Source organism: Grammomys surdaster, unplaced genomic scaffold, assembly GCF_004785775.1.
Source record: "Grammomys surdaster isolate TR1022 unplaced genomic scaffold, NIH_TR_1.0 234, whole genome shotgun sequence".
Taxonomy (NCBI): domain Eukaryota; kingdom Metazoa; phylum Chordata; class Mammalia; order Rodentia; family Muridae; genus Grammomys; species Grammomys surdaster.
Window position 1 is genome coordinate 556,306 of NW_021604679.1, and position 18,103 is coordinate 574,408.

The following is an 18,103-nucleotide window of genomic DNA, read 5'->3' on the forward strand; positions in this document are numbered from 1 at the left end:
GTGTGTGTGTGTGTGTGTGTGTGTGTGTGTGTGTGTGTGTGTGTGTGAAGGTGAATGCAGGTTAAGTGACAGATTGATGCTGAGTTAAATGTTTGTAACAACGAAGCTTAGACTGCCATCAAAGCTGGTACTGCTCTACTGGGAAAGCTGCCATGAATTCGTGAGTAAGTGTTTGCTCAGCACAATTAAAACAAAACACAAAATGTGTTTCTCCATGACCCAGAATAAGGTACAAGCAGTTGAGATACATATGTGTGCAGAGGGAATTAGAGGCGTTGTGTCCATGTTCCAGTGTATCACCCTATGGCAAGCCTCCGATTTCATATCTTCAAAATATTATAAATAGATCTTTGTCCTAAATATAGATAACTCTTTACTATCTTTAAATACTGGTTGCCTCCTGGCTTAATATTATCTCTATAACATTAATAGCACAATAAATAGTATTCACCCAATATCTTCAATTATTTTCCTTTGGAGTAAATGTCTCCATTTCCTTTGATATATATCAGTTTTGAAAGTCACACTTGCCATTTAAATTATTGAGTAAGATGGGGATAGGATTACTAATTTTCTCTTCTTCCCAAGGAAGAAGATTTTCTCCAACTAGACTTCACTGATGCAAAAGTATTTCCAACAGTGAATGTGTGTTTAATATATTCTGGTTTTGCAAACACATTAGGCATCATTAATATTAATTCAGGAGAGCCTAATGGCTTCACTTTGACTTTCCATATATTAATTATCATCTTTTTTGTTTGTTTTTACCTTGTTTTATTTTCCTTTGGGGAAAAGATCTCATTTGTAGCCCTGGCTTGTCTAGAACTTGCTATATAGAACAGGCTGGCCTCGAACTTGCTGCCATTTTCCTGCCTGCTTGTCTCACTGCTGGAATGTGGGGAATGAGGTACCACATTCAGTCCTGTTATTGTCTAATAAGAGCTCCCCTGCTGTTTACCATGCACATGGAGTACCCACTGCTTAGCTCAAAATAGAGATTGGTAAGGAAATAAAAGTAGCCAGAAGGAAGGGCTGGAAATGTTTAGGCGGGCTCCCAAGGCCTAGAGCAGCAAGATTTCCACAGTGGAGTATACTGAGAAGCTATTGCGCCTGCTTAAGCTTCCAGCTTCGCGCTGTCAGTCCAGCAAGTTCAGGTGATGGATGGTGTGAATGCTGGCCACCCAGGACACAGAATGCTTGGCAAGCTCCTGAGAGTTGTCAAGTTTGGCTGGGATCTAATCAGAGAAGCCTCCTTTCCAGCCCAGAAGCCAGGGCCATAAAAGGAAAACAGAGTGTCTCAGCTATGTTCGGTATCCCATGGATAAAGAGCTGTTTTCTTTGGACTAACTCTCCCTTTCCCACCGCAGCATGGATCTCACAGCTCATCCACCTCAGCCGTTGCATGAGAGCCTTGTGAGAAATCTCTGCACACACACAGAAGTTCTACTTTGGAGGAAGTGGAGATTAAAAACAGTTTATTTCATAAATGGTTCTGCATTGAGTTTCCTAAAGTAGTACAAATGCCTTCACCACTGCTCTGTTCCTGAGGCCTTAGCAGAGTATCTGTCATATGGTATATAAAACTACTGAACTAATCCATGGAGGGCCAGAACAAGAAGTCGAGACTATATATTCCAAAAACCTAGAACTGATTTGAAAACATTGATAGAAGGATGTCCCATTTGAGTAATTCAACCTCATTTGAACATTATACCATTGTATACAAAATATCAATATCACACACTTTCTTTACATGTGTTTGCCATTTTTTGTGTTTATATATCAGTTTTAAAATATATATAAAAAAAATGTTGGTAGGAAAGGAGGCGGGAAATACTTAAAAGTACCTTAGAGTAAATGTTGCTTTTTTCGGAAAAGTCATATAGGAAAACATTTACTAGAATGTTTAAAGTTCCTTGTCACTACTAGATCACAGATTTATTAACTGCTTTCTTACTCTTGTTCATGTTAAAAAAAAAACCTTGAATTTCAAAGGAAAATAATTCAACATCTCCTAGAATTAACCAAGGTTATCCGAAGGCAGAGAGACTCTAGACCCTTCACAGCCTGTGCTTTCTCTGCCCTGTAGACTCCAGGCTGGCAATGTCACATCACCAGTGTCTAAGAAAGCTGACATTTATAAGGTGTCAAGCTATCCCATGCTCCTAAGGGATGATCAGGACTTCTAAATATTTGCAGTCATTTACTTATTCAAATTAATTCAACATGTGCATTTGTGCACAGAGAAATTTCCACAAAATTCAAAAAAATGTATTAAAGGGCCCTTAAGGACTCTCTGAAATTATCCAGTGTGTTTAGTTGGGTAGACTTGGTGATAACTCTGTGCCATGTTAGGAAGAGAGACAAACCATCGCTCCGTGTAACACATCACTTACTCACATAGCCGGGGTGTCTGCTTTTCTATTCATTTTCAAGGTGTGAAGAGGACATCAATGAATGTGCCTCTGATCCCTGTATCAATGGAGGCCTGTGCAGGGACTTGGTCAACAGATTCCTGTGCATCTGTGATGTGGCCTTCGCTGGCGAACGCTGTGAGCTGGACGTAAGCGGCCTTTCCTTTTATGTTTCCCTCCTACTGTGGCAAAACCTCTTTCAGCTCCTGTCCTACCTTGTTCTGCGCATGAATGATGAGCCAGTTGTAGAGTGGGGTGCACAGGAAAATTATTAACAAGCATGTGAACATTCCCAAGTGTAAAACATTGACTTGCAAGAAACATCTCGTCTTGGTGTAGGTCTCTAGGAAAGACAAAGAGAAAATTAAGGAACAGAATCCATCTAGAGAGGTGGTTCTCAACCTTCCTAATGCTGTAATCCTTTAATATGGTTCTTCCTGTTATAGTGACCCAAACTATAACATTATTTTTGTTGCTACTTCATAACTGTAATCTTTCTACAGTTATGAATTATAATGTAAATATTTGTATTTATTGGTGGTCTTAAGTGACACCTGTGAAAAGGTCATTGACCCCAAAGGGGTCGTGACTTACAGGTTGAGAAATGCTGGTCTGGAGGCTGAATATGCATTTAAGCATACCACATGTAGTTTGGGTCTATAGAAGATATTTTCTTATTCTACTTTTTTAGACACACCAGAAGAGGACATCAAATTACATTAAAGATGGTTGTAAGCTACCATATGGTTTCTGAGAATTGAACTCAGGACCTTTGGAAAAGCAGTCAGTGCTTTTTCCAGCCCCTAAGAATGTTCTTAATACAGCCAGAAAGATCTCACTGCCCAATATACTGAGCCCTAAGGCATTGTCATCCTCAGCAGTTCTATGCTGAATGGTTTGCATTACATTTAGAAAACCTTTTCTCTCCACTCCATCTCTGCATGTTCTTATTTTCCTGTTGACAGTTTGCCCCCTTCACCATGATTCTAATTTGGTGTGTGGTCCTCTTTCTCACCAGTTATCTGTAACATGAACATGTAAAAATCTCTATGAACATTTTTATAGTCACGTGTATCTTTCTGCAAAGCTATTCAAATGAATTGTGGACAGTTCTTTTCTACATGAAGAAGAGATGAGTTTATCTCCAGTAACATGGGGAAAAGATGAGTTAGGGACAGTGCTCACAGTATTCTTCACCAGCATCGTTTCTGATTCCATGGACCATCCTTTCCACCAGCAAATAGCAGAGAGCCTTTTCTCTATTTGTTGCTCTTATGTTTCCCCCTTTTCCATCACAACTGAAAACGTTGTTAGGAACTAACACATTTGTAGGAGGGTTGACTTTTCCATCAAGTTTTCCCTGGTTCACTATTTATGCTAAGTATCTTTGCGGGAGGGGGGGTATATCAGTCCCACAGAGGTGTCATTAGTATTCATTGAGGAGGAAATACTTTGCATGAATTCACACCACCACTGAAGTAATAGTGGCCTGAAAGATGCCCTTCTGTGAATGTGTCCGAGTCTTCAGAAGCCACCCTGGTTTGAAGGCATGTGGGTAACTTTTCTTTTGTGTATTATCAATGCTCACTGAGTCATGATTGTTTTAAGACAGAGCTTTTGCTGTGGCAATGACCAAGGTGAATCCAGCTATGTCAATCAGACAAAGGACAAGATGATGCACTTTCAAAGTAAAACCCTGCATTTTATTTATTCCTCAGTACTTATAAATTTTACATAGCAAACTTTCACACAAGTAGCGATGCTGAGCTCTTTCCTTCCTTCTCAGCATCTTCCTCCCATGCAAAGCATTGTGTTCACACCACTATTTCAGATAACCTCTTCTAAAGTCAGATTGTTGTAGCCAGAAAGGTAGGGAAAATGTTCCCAAAAATATTTGCATTCCTAAGTATCTGCAGTAAGTAGATTTTAGTCAGAGACAATATGTAGGGTTTCAGGTTCACTCCCTTCTACCCATACCTTCAACTGTGTGCTTACAGGCTAATGTGCTTACAGACTGCTGAATGTGGTATACTCCCTACAGAATATATTTAAGGAGCATTTACCCACAGTATCATCCTCTGTACAGTTCTAATGCTTCTATTGTCACTGTAATTGTCGATTGTCGATTGTTTTTCTGTTTTCCAACTATCTTATTATCATTTCATAACTTCTTGATAAATTCCCTCTCTCTATTCTCCATGTTTCTCTATAGTTCAAGTGTGTCTGTGTGACTAAGGATTCTCCTCATTTTCACAGAAAAATAAAATCTTTTCTTCTTTATGTTCTGTTTGTCATTCTCTGGTGACACATGCCTTTGCTTACTTGGACTGAGAGTTATACAGTAAGTGATCCACAAGCAGGCACAGTCACACAGACACAGACACACCAGCAGCAGCACCACCACCAGAAATAAGTATGAGTATTCATCTCTTGATTACTCCTTCCCCATACATGTCACTGCAAGTAAACACCATGACACCAAGGGCCAGGTTCCATAAGCTTTCTTTGTTAGGCAATTGATTCTGTAGCTGACCTTTGAGAACAGACTCCAACACCCTCACCTGTTTTTACTGTTGACTTACATCATCTCTGACAAAGCTGGTCTTAGTTTGACCTAGTCATTAGGAAAGACCATCACACCTAAGGGACAGAAATTCACACACTTGGTTTTTCATAATTCACATACATTCTTATGTATCAAGTCTCTGTAATAGACTACTACGTTTACTTGAATAAAAACTCATTTCCCTTTGCTGATGTTTCATCTTTAACATCTGTATCATACCGGATTGTGATCGAGTTGATTGTCTTCCTCCCTTGTGAGTATATACAGAAGAGTGGATTTAAGTACTCTCTTTGTCTGCTGAAGGAAAAAGAATTAGAGAAAACAGGGAAACTTGGAGAAATGCCATGTTTTGATTGTAAAGAGAAAAGTAAATTCAGTTAGTTCTGGTTCAGAAATCTGGGTCAGGATTGTGAGAAACCATTTTCAGTACATCATTTTTTTCCAACTACACTTTTTCAATACTACATCAATAAAAGTCCCTCCCATCCCAACTTTTTTTTTACTAAGTTTTTCTGGAAGATCACCAAAAGAGAAGTTATTTAGTTCAATACTTCCAAATTAAATCTCTTTCTGAAAGTAGGGCTATATACTATTTGAGTTTAGTAATTTAGAGAAGAATTCTGTTTCAACTACTAATGTCCTTTTCAATATATATTGTTTACTGCTCAGCATGGCCTTTAACACATACTCAACAAATGATGTAATAAATACTTATGATATCCTTGGTAATTCCTGGGCCAACAGCCATGAATTAAACATGATGCTTACCCATATAAAGCCAAAATGAACAGCAGGTGAGGAAGGCAGATAAATCAAGATGGGCAATTCTTCAGTCAGTCTTGTGATAGAAGTAGGTGTCCACCGTGCAGCCTGGGAAGCAAGAAGCTTTTGTCCAAAATGAAAACTAGATGTAGAGCATCAAGAAGACAAGCTTTACAAAGACTATGCTGAGATTTGAAGGTAAGTAGAACCCTGGTTGGAAAGGAGAGGTGGGGAAGACAACAATATTCCAGGCAGGAAGAGCTGTGAAGTTTGGATGGTATGGCTGGAAACCAGAGGGGGAGCATGGTGAGCCTACACTGTAGAAGAACGGGCGAATGAGTAGAAGTCACGGAAAGACTGGCTTTCCATCCTAAGAACACTGGGAGCCTATAAATACTTCAACATAAAAGTGACAATTACACTTAAATTCTCAAAGATCACCTGAACTTCTATGTAAAATGGATTAAGGGCAGACAAGACTGCACTAATGAGTACATAACTAAGAGACTACTATAGTAACACAGACAAAGGAAAGATTTTTAGACTACCAAGTGTAGTACCAAATTCAGAAAAGGGTCTCCATGAGCAAAGTCTGAAGTTGTATAACCTAATGACCATTTGTGACATAGTGTCATTCTAGAGTGACGGTTAGTTCAATATGGTGAAAGCTATTTGAAAGATTGATCCGCTGAATAAATGAATGACTATAAAGCCCTGACAGACAACTGCAATGTGATTTATATGTGTCACTATTTTAGACTTGATATCAAGAAATAAGTCTGGGCTTAATATATAAACTTGAGAGTCACATATTAAATTTTATGGTTTTGTGGATACCCCTATGCAAGCCATGTGTAGCATTTGTCTGTTTCTCTACAATGGTGCTACCTTAAAGTAAAAGCAGCACACACTTGTCACCCGGATACTATGCTTAGGGTCTCATTCTCTGACCTTCGCTATATTCCGTGGATTAGAAGCCTGAGAGCTCTCATCTCCACACAGAGGGAATGAACCAAAGAATGTATGCAAGGGATAGGGCACTGGGTGTTCCTCAAGAGTTTATCTGCTATGCCCTCACTGGTCGCTTGTATCCTCATTCTGAGCTACAGTCTGCATATTTTTCTTTTTCTTTTTTTTAAATTAGTCTTTAAAATTAATCATCCCATTCATTTATGTATCAAATGATATACCCCTTCCCAATTACCTCTCCACAACCTTCCCATCCCATCCACCCTTTCCCCTTTCTCCTTTGCCTCTATGAGGGTGCTTCCCCACCCACCCAGTCCATCTCACCGCTCCAGCATCCCCCTATGCTGGGGCATAAAACCTCCAAAGGATGGAGGGCCTCCCCACCCACTGATGTCAGAGAAGGCCATCCTCTGCTACATATGTATCTGGAGCCATGAGTCCTTCTTGTACACTCCTTGCTTGGTGGTCTAGTCCCTGGGAGCACTGGGTGGTCTGTCCAGACTACATTGTTCTTCCTATGGGGTTGCAATCCCCCTCTGCTACTCCAGTCCTTCTGCCAGCTCCCCCACCGGGGTCCCTCGAGCTCAGTTTGATAGTTGGCTGTGAGCGTTCACATCTGCATTGGTCAGATCTTTGTACACTGATAATCCATTTGTAATGAAACACTGGTGGTTTCCTATATTTCAGTTACCTTTGCAATTTCTATACATTTTACTTTCTTACAAATCACCTGTTTCATCTGTCAATGTTTTAATGTTTTCACTGTATTACTATATTTTTTATTGGATATTTTATTTATTTACATTTCAGATGTCATCCCTTTTTCCCATTTCCCCTCCCTTTTATTTTACTTTAAAATGATTACAAATCTGCAGGTTCGTCTGTTACAGGCTGTTCCAACATTGCAAGCTCTTCAAGTGTTCATCCACTTGTTTTTGTTTCTGTTGAATTTTACACATGACAGAATTTGTCTTCCAGTGGTTTGTAATTGTCATTGGTGACCATAGTTCATGAAGGTTCTCTTCACCCCTCCCCTGGAGTGAGCCTTTGTATAGCAAGTCATACACAGGTCTTAATCTGGACCTTTTGCTGAGAAGTTGAGTTTCCTATCTCTAATGTAGCCTATTCTCATATCTTCTACTTAGCTAGTCTTAGAGCATCAGGGTTGGGAATTTGCCTTCCACAACTGATTTTGGTGGGAACTCTTCATACATTACTACTCAGCTGCCTCTTGAGCCTCAGGTTGCAGGGAAAAATTAGAGCTGCCGCGGTGGTGTCCCAGTGGGTTTCCACGCTGTGGCTGGTCCCACATGTGGGAGGAATGTCTATGGTTCCAGCAGCCTGGAGGCTTTGGTGGCGGTAGGCCCCAATGACACTTTATTGTCATGGCGGATGGTGGATGGATCTAGGCGAACCCCCATAAAACTCAGGGCAGTGCCAAGTTATATAGGGAGGGAGAATGGGGAAGGATCTGGGGAGGCATGCTTAATTTGTTCCACCCTCTGGCCTTCATTAGTATGTAAATCCCTAGGCCCTGAGGCCTATGGTCTCGCCCTCTATCCGGGCACTTTGGGAGGGGCTGTCTGGCCTTCATTAGTATGTAATCTGACCTATGTGACTGAACAATGTAATTCTATGGAGACGAGACTGTTTTTCAGGACCCTGGATTCTTGGTGCCCACCGAACTCCTGCCGGTTCTCACGCAGAGTCTCCGGGTTCTAGGCAACTGCTCAGCCATGACCCAGGATACCCTTATGCAGTCCCACATCAGGTCTTTGCTACCTTCTCGTAACTACTTTGTAGCTAGGCAGAGATCCTCATCTTCAGCTTTCTAGCATTTGAACAAGTCTCTCTTTACACTCTTAATTTTTTCTCTTTCTCTGACAAAGTCCTAGCCTTCCTGCAACCTGGGGTGTAATAAAACTTCTCTAGGACCCTGCCCTAGCAGTAGTTCTGGTATTCTTTACATCTTTGTTACTTCACTTTGGGCTTCTTTTTATTGACCATAATGTGATCCTCAAAGCATATGCTCCCCCCAACACACACACACACACACACACACACACACACACACACACACACATACACACACACACCACTCAACAGTAGACTTCTAGGTCAAGGACCATCTAACACATCTGCCACAATGATAAGAGAATTATCACTTTACAGTAACCATGGATCTTGAGAAGTTATATTACTTTCTTTTCTTGATTTTTTAATGTGGATAAATGCTTTTTCTGAAATGAATGTTGCCATGACATCATAACAAGTGAGAACACGTGAAAGCTTTGCTAATGCAAATAATGAGCTTTGCTTAAAGGCTTAACGATGTCACAAGGGCAGTAATTTTGTCAGTTTGTGTTTGCTTATCATTTAGTTGTATATTATAATAGCTTCCTCAAAGCTTGGCTAATTCCTGTATCTAAGTCATATTGAATTTGGTCTCCCTCAGTTAAATGTCCTCCTCCATGTGGCAATAGTTTTTTCTTTTTCTTTTCTTTTCCTTTCTCTTCTTTTCTTTTCCTTTATTTATTTATTTATTTTTCTAGTAGTTGTTGTTTTTGTCTTTGCCTTGTAATTTGGGGTTACATCTTGAGTAGTCTAACCATGAATATTCTAACTCGTGGTATAAGAAACTAAGAATTGTTTTATGCTCTTCCAAAAACATTTCGATTTAGCAAGTAGTCAAGTAGCTAAATTAAAAACCCAGTACTGGAATAGTGCTGTCTTTGAGATGCACAGTGCAAATCTTTGCTCATCTCTCCCTGTAGCAGGAGAGCTTGCAGTCTGCTTATGTGCTCACTTTTCGTGGTCTATCTGGCAATGCGAGAGGAAGCAACTTTTTCCAGAATTACACTGCATCTCCACAGCTCTACTCTTTCTAGAATTTTCTGATTCAATTTTCAGTTTCTGTCATAAACCTTTTTAATCGTATTCTCTAAGCCTTTAAGACAGCAAAATTCACTTCAATTTTAGTGAACTGAGGACTGTATTCAGAAAACAAGCTGAACAAAATGAAACTCACCAGTTTTCTGCCCTCTGAGCTCAGCTCCCCTATAGCCCATACATACTTCTGTTAACAGTGTTCTACAGGTTGCTGTTTGTCATTCTGTCCACGTCTTAATAGTTATTACCAAAAGTTGGTATAATAAAAATGATTTTATCATCACCTGAAGGGGAAACTGAGATTCTGAGTAGGTCATGTTAATCCCCCTCTTGTCTGTGCTGTCAGGTCATCTCTGGGGTTCAGGTTTTCCTTTTAGGCATCACATTCAAGGGAAAGCATCAGGGATGTCTAGGACTGTGCAAAGGACATCTTGGAAATAATAGGAGGATAAAGGAATAGTTTCTCTAGAAAGCACAGGCTGAAAGGAAGCACAAACATCACTTTCAGCTTCTAGTCATTACCATTTGAGTGTAAAAAAAGGCTTGCTTTTGTCAAAACCAAGAGAAGAAATAAGGCATGGGGATATCATTTATAGGAAGATTTTGAGTCTGCATGAACAAAAATGAATGAACATTAGAATTCTTCAGCAATGTTCCAAATTGATTTGCAGCAAAGTGAACTCCCACCCTAGAAACCATCAAATAGAAACTGAATAACGAGGCCAGGGGTCTTGTCAGGGAATACTTGCACACTGACTGGGAGAGCTGCATAGACTTGGCAGGGTTATAAGCACCAATCACAGACCAATTCAGCACAATTAGCTTGCATCTTAAAAATCGGTTAATGTTGCATTGTGTGTTATCTATGACTGCAGAATAGTGTAGTTGGATGAGAACAGAACTTTTCACTCAACTAAAACTTCAGGGAAAGTGTAGCTTGTTTGGCCAAACAGCCGACCCAAATCTCCTGACCCTTGGGGAAAAGGGAGGGTTGGGAAAGATACATCTGTGAATTTCAGATCATTGACAGGTTATTGTGAAGAAATGTTTGAGAATGAGTAATATTCTTTAGAATGTATTTCTAGGTACACTGATTTATTATGCTGGTTTCTTTGAAATCAAAACCCACCAGCTTTGTCTATTTAATACACGAAAGGCACCTTTATTCAAAGGAAAAGCAGACTGAGCTGTGATGCTTCATATACACAGAGGAGGTTTTTCTGAGCAAGGCTTGAGGTCTGTACTGCTCCACTATCAATCATTTTTCAAGCAGGATCTGCAGAAGGACCAGGCCCCAGGTTCAGGAAAATATAGAGCCACTGGGAAAGTTTAGTTGAATGTTCTTGCTTTCTTAAATCAGTAGGTAAAATAATGCTATTAGAAAGATATTCCATTGTAAAGTGTAGGAGAGTTCCTGTTAGAAGATTAAGTTAATGCTCATTCAACCATTCCTGAAATACATATCTGTAAAATATTGACATTATAAATATAGTATATGAGCATTTCATGTGGCTCAATCTACTGCATATGTTTCTTTTTTTTTTTTTTTCTTGTTATTAGAAAAGTTTTATTTAAAATACTTAAAAACAGAATACCTTTAGTAAAACTTCTACACCCACCCATCCACCACACCCATAAGGATTAGAAACAGAGTTTTTCAATATTTGACCTGGGACTATTGGATGTTCGAAACTCCTGAGTTCTTTAAAACTTCTGGGTCTGCTCACAATCTATTGAACTAGAATCAATGAAGAAGGACTATAGGGGCTGATATTTGTTGTTGTCAGTTTTATGTGTATGAGTGTTTTGCTTGTATGTTTGTCTGTACACCATGTGCTTAGCTGGTGCCTGAGGAGGACTGAAGAGTGTGTTGAATCCCCTGGCACTGGAGTTACAGACAGTAGTGAGCAGCCACTTGGGAGCCAGAAATTGGATCCAGGTCCTCTGGAAGAGCAGCCAAGGATAACTGTCGAGCCATCTCTACAGTCCCAGGTCTGAGTTCTCAGTTATTGAAAAGTTCCATTTGTTCTTTCAGATAAAATTTTGCTGGCCTAGAATTTCCAAATGTCTTCCTTCAGCTTTCTGAGTGTTCGGATAAAAGACATGTGTGGCCATGTCTGGCTCCGGCAATTGCTGTTGTGCTGATGCTAAAAGCCATAGACTTAAAAGAAATCCGAGGATGTTTCTGATATCTGCTAGGATGCTGTTTCTCCTGAATTTTGAGTTATTAATGAGAAATATTGTTTTAAAGGGTTTTAACGGATTTTAGCAACTGTCAAATCCAACTCATTTTAATATTAAAGAAGAAAATAAGTAAGGAGAGGAAGTGCCTAGATTAAGTTATAAAATATCAAATAATTAGGCTGAGGAGTTGGCACAGTGGTTAGAGAACAGTTCCTGCTCTTTCAGGGGACAAGATCTCTGTCCCATGACCTACATCTGGTGGCTCATAACTAACTACAGCTCCAGGTCAGCAGGTGTCTTTCTGGCTTCTACCAGCACCCCAACACAACACATGTGATCATATGTACACACACACACACACACACACACACACACAAGTCTTCATAATATCGGGTCTCTCAACCCACTATTTAATATTCTTTCCTTCCCTATGCTGACACAATAAATCATTCCTTCCAGGCAGGCTGCAAATACGGTTCTCCCTGTAACCTAGAGCACTGCATTGCCTCTACATACTGAACTAATCTTAAAGAATAAAAATACATAAAACCCAATCCACATTAAATCTATATCCGTGAAAATATAGTCAATCTAAAGATATCAAAACATCCTGAAGGTTGATACAATGAAGATTGTCAACCATTATTACTTAATATTTTGGAGGGTGATTTTAACATTTTATCTATGTATATCAAACTGAACAGTGTACATTTAATCCAGTTTACTGGGGGAGTAATTTGGCCTTTGGCTTTTCCAACATGACAATGCGAGCCACAGATTTTGGCCTGACACTGACTCTCCAGTGGCGGCAGACCTCATCGTATCTGTCAATGTAATTGGTCCTCTTAGCTTCCACATGCTTAACCAGAGCTCCTTTGTCTTCAGAGTTAACCTGTGTGAGTGGTGCAAGTCTTTCTGTGGACCAGCAGCTGATCCTGGCTTTCCCCTTGATGATTGGGATGTATTGGGAAAGATATATTACATGGCCCTCATCTTGTGACACAGGGTAGGCAGGAAGATCATCACCTCATCCTGAAGAAACAACACAAGATGAACCTTCTTGATCTTCAGCAAGATGGAGTCTGTATTGACCTCTGCTCAAGGCACAGGTCTCTCTTCATGGGGATGCCCCTTTGCCATCATCTTTCATCTCAGTATGAGCCAGCAGCCTTTGCTTCTTCTCCATCTTTGTCTCTGGCCTGTACTTGTGAGCAAGTTTAAGCTGCTGAGTAGTTGTTTGCTTGTCCAGGGCCTGAGTGGACAAGTTAACAGCAGGAGATACTTTGAACAACTCTTGGAGAATAGCCCTTTGCTGGCTGCAGGCTGACATAACGGGGCCATTTGCAAAGTGAACAGGGTCTCTGGGGCTAGATATTCTGTCCAATGCTGAAGTTGTTAGGTTCTTTCTCAAACAAAGTATTCACCAACTTTTGGCCTCCTGCTTCTTCATGACTGCAGGGCCTAGGGCCACCTTCTTCTCCTTATTTTCTTTGGACATCTTGTTTAACTGGATGAGAGAGCTCATTTTTTGTTTGTTTGTTTGTTTGTTTGTTTTGTTTTGTTTTAATCTTAAGATCCTAGAAAGTGAAAAAAATAAAGCTTGATCTAGCTCGATGCTATAATAGAAGACAAGGAGATACAAAAGGTCCAGGAAACCCTCATACTATTCCTTTAATAAAATTCCTTTAATAAATATTCACAACTTTATTAAACATATAATATTCATCTTCAAGATGAGGAAAATGAGATTCAGAAGGGTGTAGCATCTGGTCTAAGGTTACACTGCAAACAGATATTAGAGTAAGGCTTAGCATCTGGGAATGTTTGATACCAAGCCACAAATCTCTCTACTGTGCACCATTACATACCTAAAGTCTGTGGTACTGAGCCTAAGGTCCCACACCTGCTAAGCAAGTACTCAACCTCTAAAATATAGCCCACAGTCATTTTTTAGTTTTTATTTCTTTTGAAAGAGGCTAAGTTTTCCAAATTGGCCTTTAATTCACTCTGTAGCTCAGACAGACCTTGAACTTACAATCCTCCTGCCATTCAATTTGTGATCCTCTTGGCCTGTAAATGTCTGAAACCCCAGACCTAAACCGCTAGGCTGGCTTTGTCGCACAATCCTATAGACTGATTTCTAGGTAATTTACTTCTATCAACTTGTTTGTTTACCATGAATTTGTATTAACTAACTGAAGCATAAAAGAAGGAAATGTAGTTTTATTTATAATTTAAAACTATAATTTGGAATTTAGAATGCATAAATGGGGTTTGTATACAGAAAATTTTGAAATATTCCACTTTCTTCCACTAAAACATTCTGTGAAAATGTAGAAATGGCAGAGATTCTGCTGCAATTTGAAATAATCAATAGATGCACCTACACAAACTATTTTCAATTTGAGAAAGAATGAATTTGTAACTCCTCAAATTTTTCTGTCTTACAATAATCCCGAGAATAGTTTGTATCCTTACTTTACAGTGAACAAATGGAATATAAGGGGAATATTACCTTACTCACATTTGCACAATTGGGGAACATTATGCCTGTGGGGTTATCAAACTTTTCATTTCCAAATTTCATGCTCAAGAGAGAATTGTGATCCCTGAGCCAAGACCCAGGAAACTGAGCACAGTGGGATGAATATAGATTTCCCTGACTCTGAACCAGACAGGGTGGCAATGCTTAACCTTTTTCAGTTCAGCCACAAAACTTTGTCCTTTTGGTATCTGTTGCCAGATTTCCAGAAGGCACAAGTTAACCCCCCCAACCCCCCCCCCCCAGAAAAACAAAACACATGGAAGAGGGTGCCAAGGAAAACAAATGGAAGAGACATGAGGAGGGAACAGACGCACCTAGTGGTGAAGTCCGTCTTTATCCTAGCTGCACAAAGGACAAGGCATACTTACAAATTAATAGACAGGTTAATCAAAGGAAACTTTGAAAGCCTCAGAATTTGAGGATTTGAGCATTCATGGAGGCCCAGGAAGCACAGCAAGTGGTAGGAAAATCTCCCTCACATAATAAAAATAAGCTTACAGAAAACATTAACCCACTAGAATGAGGCAGAAAATAAAAATAAATGCAGCAAGGGCATGGAACCATTTATGAGTGACAGAATCATAAATCGTTTCTGAAAGGGTAGAGTTGTGTTTAATTGCTGAGGCTGATGTCAAGGGCAATGCTGACTGGCCCACATCCTCAGGCTCTTCCTGCAAACGGAGCCCTGGCCAGTGGCACCGCCATCTGAGGCTGTATGGTGATGTCTTGCACTCTAAATTTGGCCTTCAGAAAGAAACACCCAGAATGACATTCTCTTCAAATTATAATTTAAAAGAAACACTGTCATTTATCCCAGAGTCTTCACTAATTAGTATTTTGGGAGCAGGTAATATAGCACTATATATGTGTCCAAAGAGGATAAAGGGCCGGCAGGTATATCACAAGATGTTTGGCATCACTAACCAGAAGAGAAGTATAAATCAATACCACAGTGGGATATCACCTTAGACATGTTAAGATGGCTATTACTAACCAAACGAAAGATAGCATGTGCTGGTTAGAATGAAAAGAAACTAGAACCCTTGAACCTGTACTTCTGAGAATGTAAAATGGTATAGCCACCACAAAACATTAAAAACATAATTATCATTATTTATTAACTAAATTATTAAAGGAATTATTTCCCCATAATTCTGCCTTTATCCACACCAACACTTTTCCCTTACAACTTCAGGTAATTGTGTTTCAAACCCAGTGAATTCATTGAGTGCAACCTGTCTGTACATGGTCAAAAGACAACCGGTCAGGGTACAGTTAGTCAGTCTCTTAAGGCCTGCATTTTTTAAGAAAACTAACTTTTCTTCCGCAAGCAGCCACCACTTGCCAGTAGCTCCTCAGGTGGGGACGGAACATCATATGCCCTTCTCTGTTCAAACTGGTATTTTGGGTGGCTTGACTTTGTGCAGACCTTATGTGTACAGTGTCAATCACTATGAGTTCATTACAACAGCATTGTCATATCTGGCAAATTCTATTTTGCTGCAGATGTTGACTACCTCTGGCTCTTACAATCTTTCTGTCTACTCTTTGTCAATCACCCCGAGCCTTATGGGAAGATGGCATAACATAATGTTCCATTTAGAGCTAAATACTCCACAATCTTTTATTCTCTGTATGTTGACAGATGTAAATATCTGTATTAATCAACATCTACTGCAAAAATAAGCTTTGACGAAGATTAAGGGATGCACTAATATATAGGTATACATATAATAACTTAGAATAGTGTTTATTTCTATGCCTATTTAAATGAATAAAAGTATTATGCTCTCTCCCAATGCCTATGACCTACACAGGTAGAGGTTTGGTGTCCAGTTAACAATACCAGACATGAGTTTACATGTGAAGGTCAAAAGACAACTAGCAGGAGACTGTTCTTTCTATTTATCATGTGGATTCCAGGAACTGAACACAGGTTGTCAGACTATGTAGCAAGTGTCTTGTTCACCATCTTTCCAACATACTGAATTGTAGTCTTTTTCAGACCTCTTCTCTCTTATACTGTTTTTCTTTCCTGATGAAACCCTTCTACTTCCCATTCTATGACAGTTATCTTTTCCATTCAGTTGTTAAGTACAGAGTAGTTTCATTTGACTTGCTTTAATCTATTGAAAATTAATTCAAGTTCTATTTATGTATTATAATTGCAGCACCAGAGACCTATACAGAAGAATCATAAACATAAGACCATATTGAACTATAGGCAGTTCAGTGTCAGCTCAGGTTGTAGAGCAAGACCACCCAGAGAGTAAGCAAAAAAGAATAAAAAAATAGTAAGAGAAAAAAGACCAAAGGGAAAAAAGCCATTAAAAGATAAAATTTCTGCAAAGAAGCAACATATAGAAGTATAACATCAAAAACATAGAGGAGACCTTTGTATTAAATTCTGTTCTTATTGTTTTGTAAGAACATTTTGGGTTGTTCTTTCAGAGATTGCATTCAACGTGTTTATTTGAGAAGTCCACTCACGACAGTTTCACTGTCTAGTTTCAGAGTCATGAGTACAGCTACTTCCATGTACATCTAACATTTCCTTTATTGTTACATTTGACTACATTACAAAGGAAAATTGAATTGTTTCTATATGTCTTTTTTCAATTTGACAAAGCTCATATTGGTGCCTGAGTGAATAAAATCAATTGTAGTTGATACTTAACATTTGGGGAAATATATTTTGGAACTAGGGCTGGTGAGATGGCTCAGTGACTAAATTCCTTGGCATGCAAGCAAGAGATCAGGGGTTTGGATCCCCAGTGCTCTCATAAATGCCTGATTGGCTTGGCCACCTGCCTGTAACTCTGGCCTCAGAAGGACAGGGGATCCATGGAACCAGCTAGCAAGACTAGCCATACACATTTAACAAGCTCTGGGTTTGGCTGAGAGGTATTGCCTCAAAGAACAAGGCCATAAGCAAATGAGGAAGATCCTAGCACTAACTTTTGGTCTGCACACTCACACACGCACAGACATGTGCCCACATTCATAAACAGGCAAACATATACCCATGCTCACATCACACACATTCACTTGTAGAGAAGTAAAAGAACAAACAAACAAACAAACAAACAACAAACAAAAAAAACCAATATGTCCCTTTGAAGTTTCAACAGCCAACCTCAGATTGGGAACATAGTCAATACTAACAAATAGTTAGCTAATTGATAAAAATGAGTGCTCAAACGTCAACTATAGGGCTGTTTCTAACCTTAACACCCCTGTCTTTGTGTTGAGATCTCTCACTGATAGTAAATTAAGGTGGAAATAATAATATATAGTAAGTGCAGAACAGTGATCCACTTTCCTTTCTAAAGGAGGGCAAGGCTTGGTCAGGAGCGACCTCTGTACTATGGCTGTGCCTTGGGAATCCATGAAGCAACACTGCCCACCAGGGTATCATTCCCACCAAAGATTTAAGTTCTCAGAAGTTACATTGTTCATGTGGAACTGAAATTCCTTACAGATTTGTTTTCCCCAGAACCAATCTCAGAGAATGTTTAGATCCGTAAAACATAGCTTGTGACATAATTACAGATACCCAAGGTCCTTTCAGACATCTGACTCGATTTTCTCTACATTTATATGAGCATTTCATTATATCAATGGATGAGGTTGCTTGAAATCTTGGGGATTTGGAAAGAGAAAGGTAATTCCTCTTCATAATGTGTGTGTGTATATATATATATATATATATATATATATATATATATGATCATTAATATACATATGTAGCCCTTTAATTCACCTGCTGTAAAC

The 18,103-nt window shown here is 39.4% G+C and overlaps 1 protein-coding gene across 1 annotated transcript in view; it reads left to right on the plus strand.

Annotated features, from left to right (window-relative positions):
* Window positions 1–18,103, plus strand: part of Crb1 (crumbs cell polarity complex component 1) — a 163,048-nt gene that overhangs the window by 126,763 nt on the left and 18,182 nt on the right. Inside the window, exon 11 of the mRNA XM_028773807.1 lies at window positions 2,437–2,563. Coding sequence (XP_028629640.1) covers window positions 2,437–2,563 — 127 coding nt within the window. The remainder of the gene's footprint in view (window positions 1–2,436; window positions 2,564–18,103) is intronic.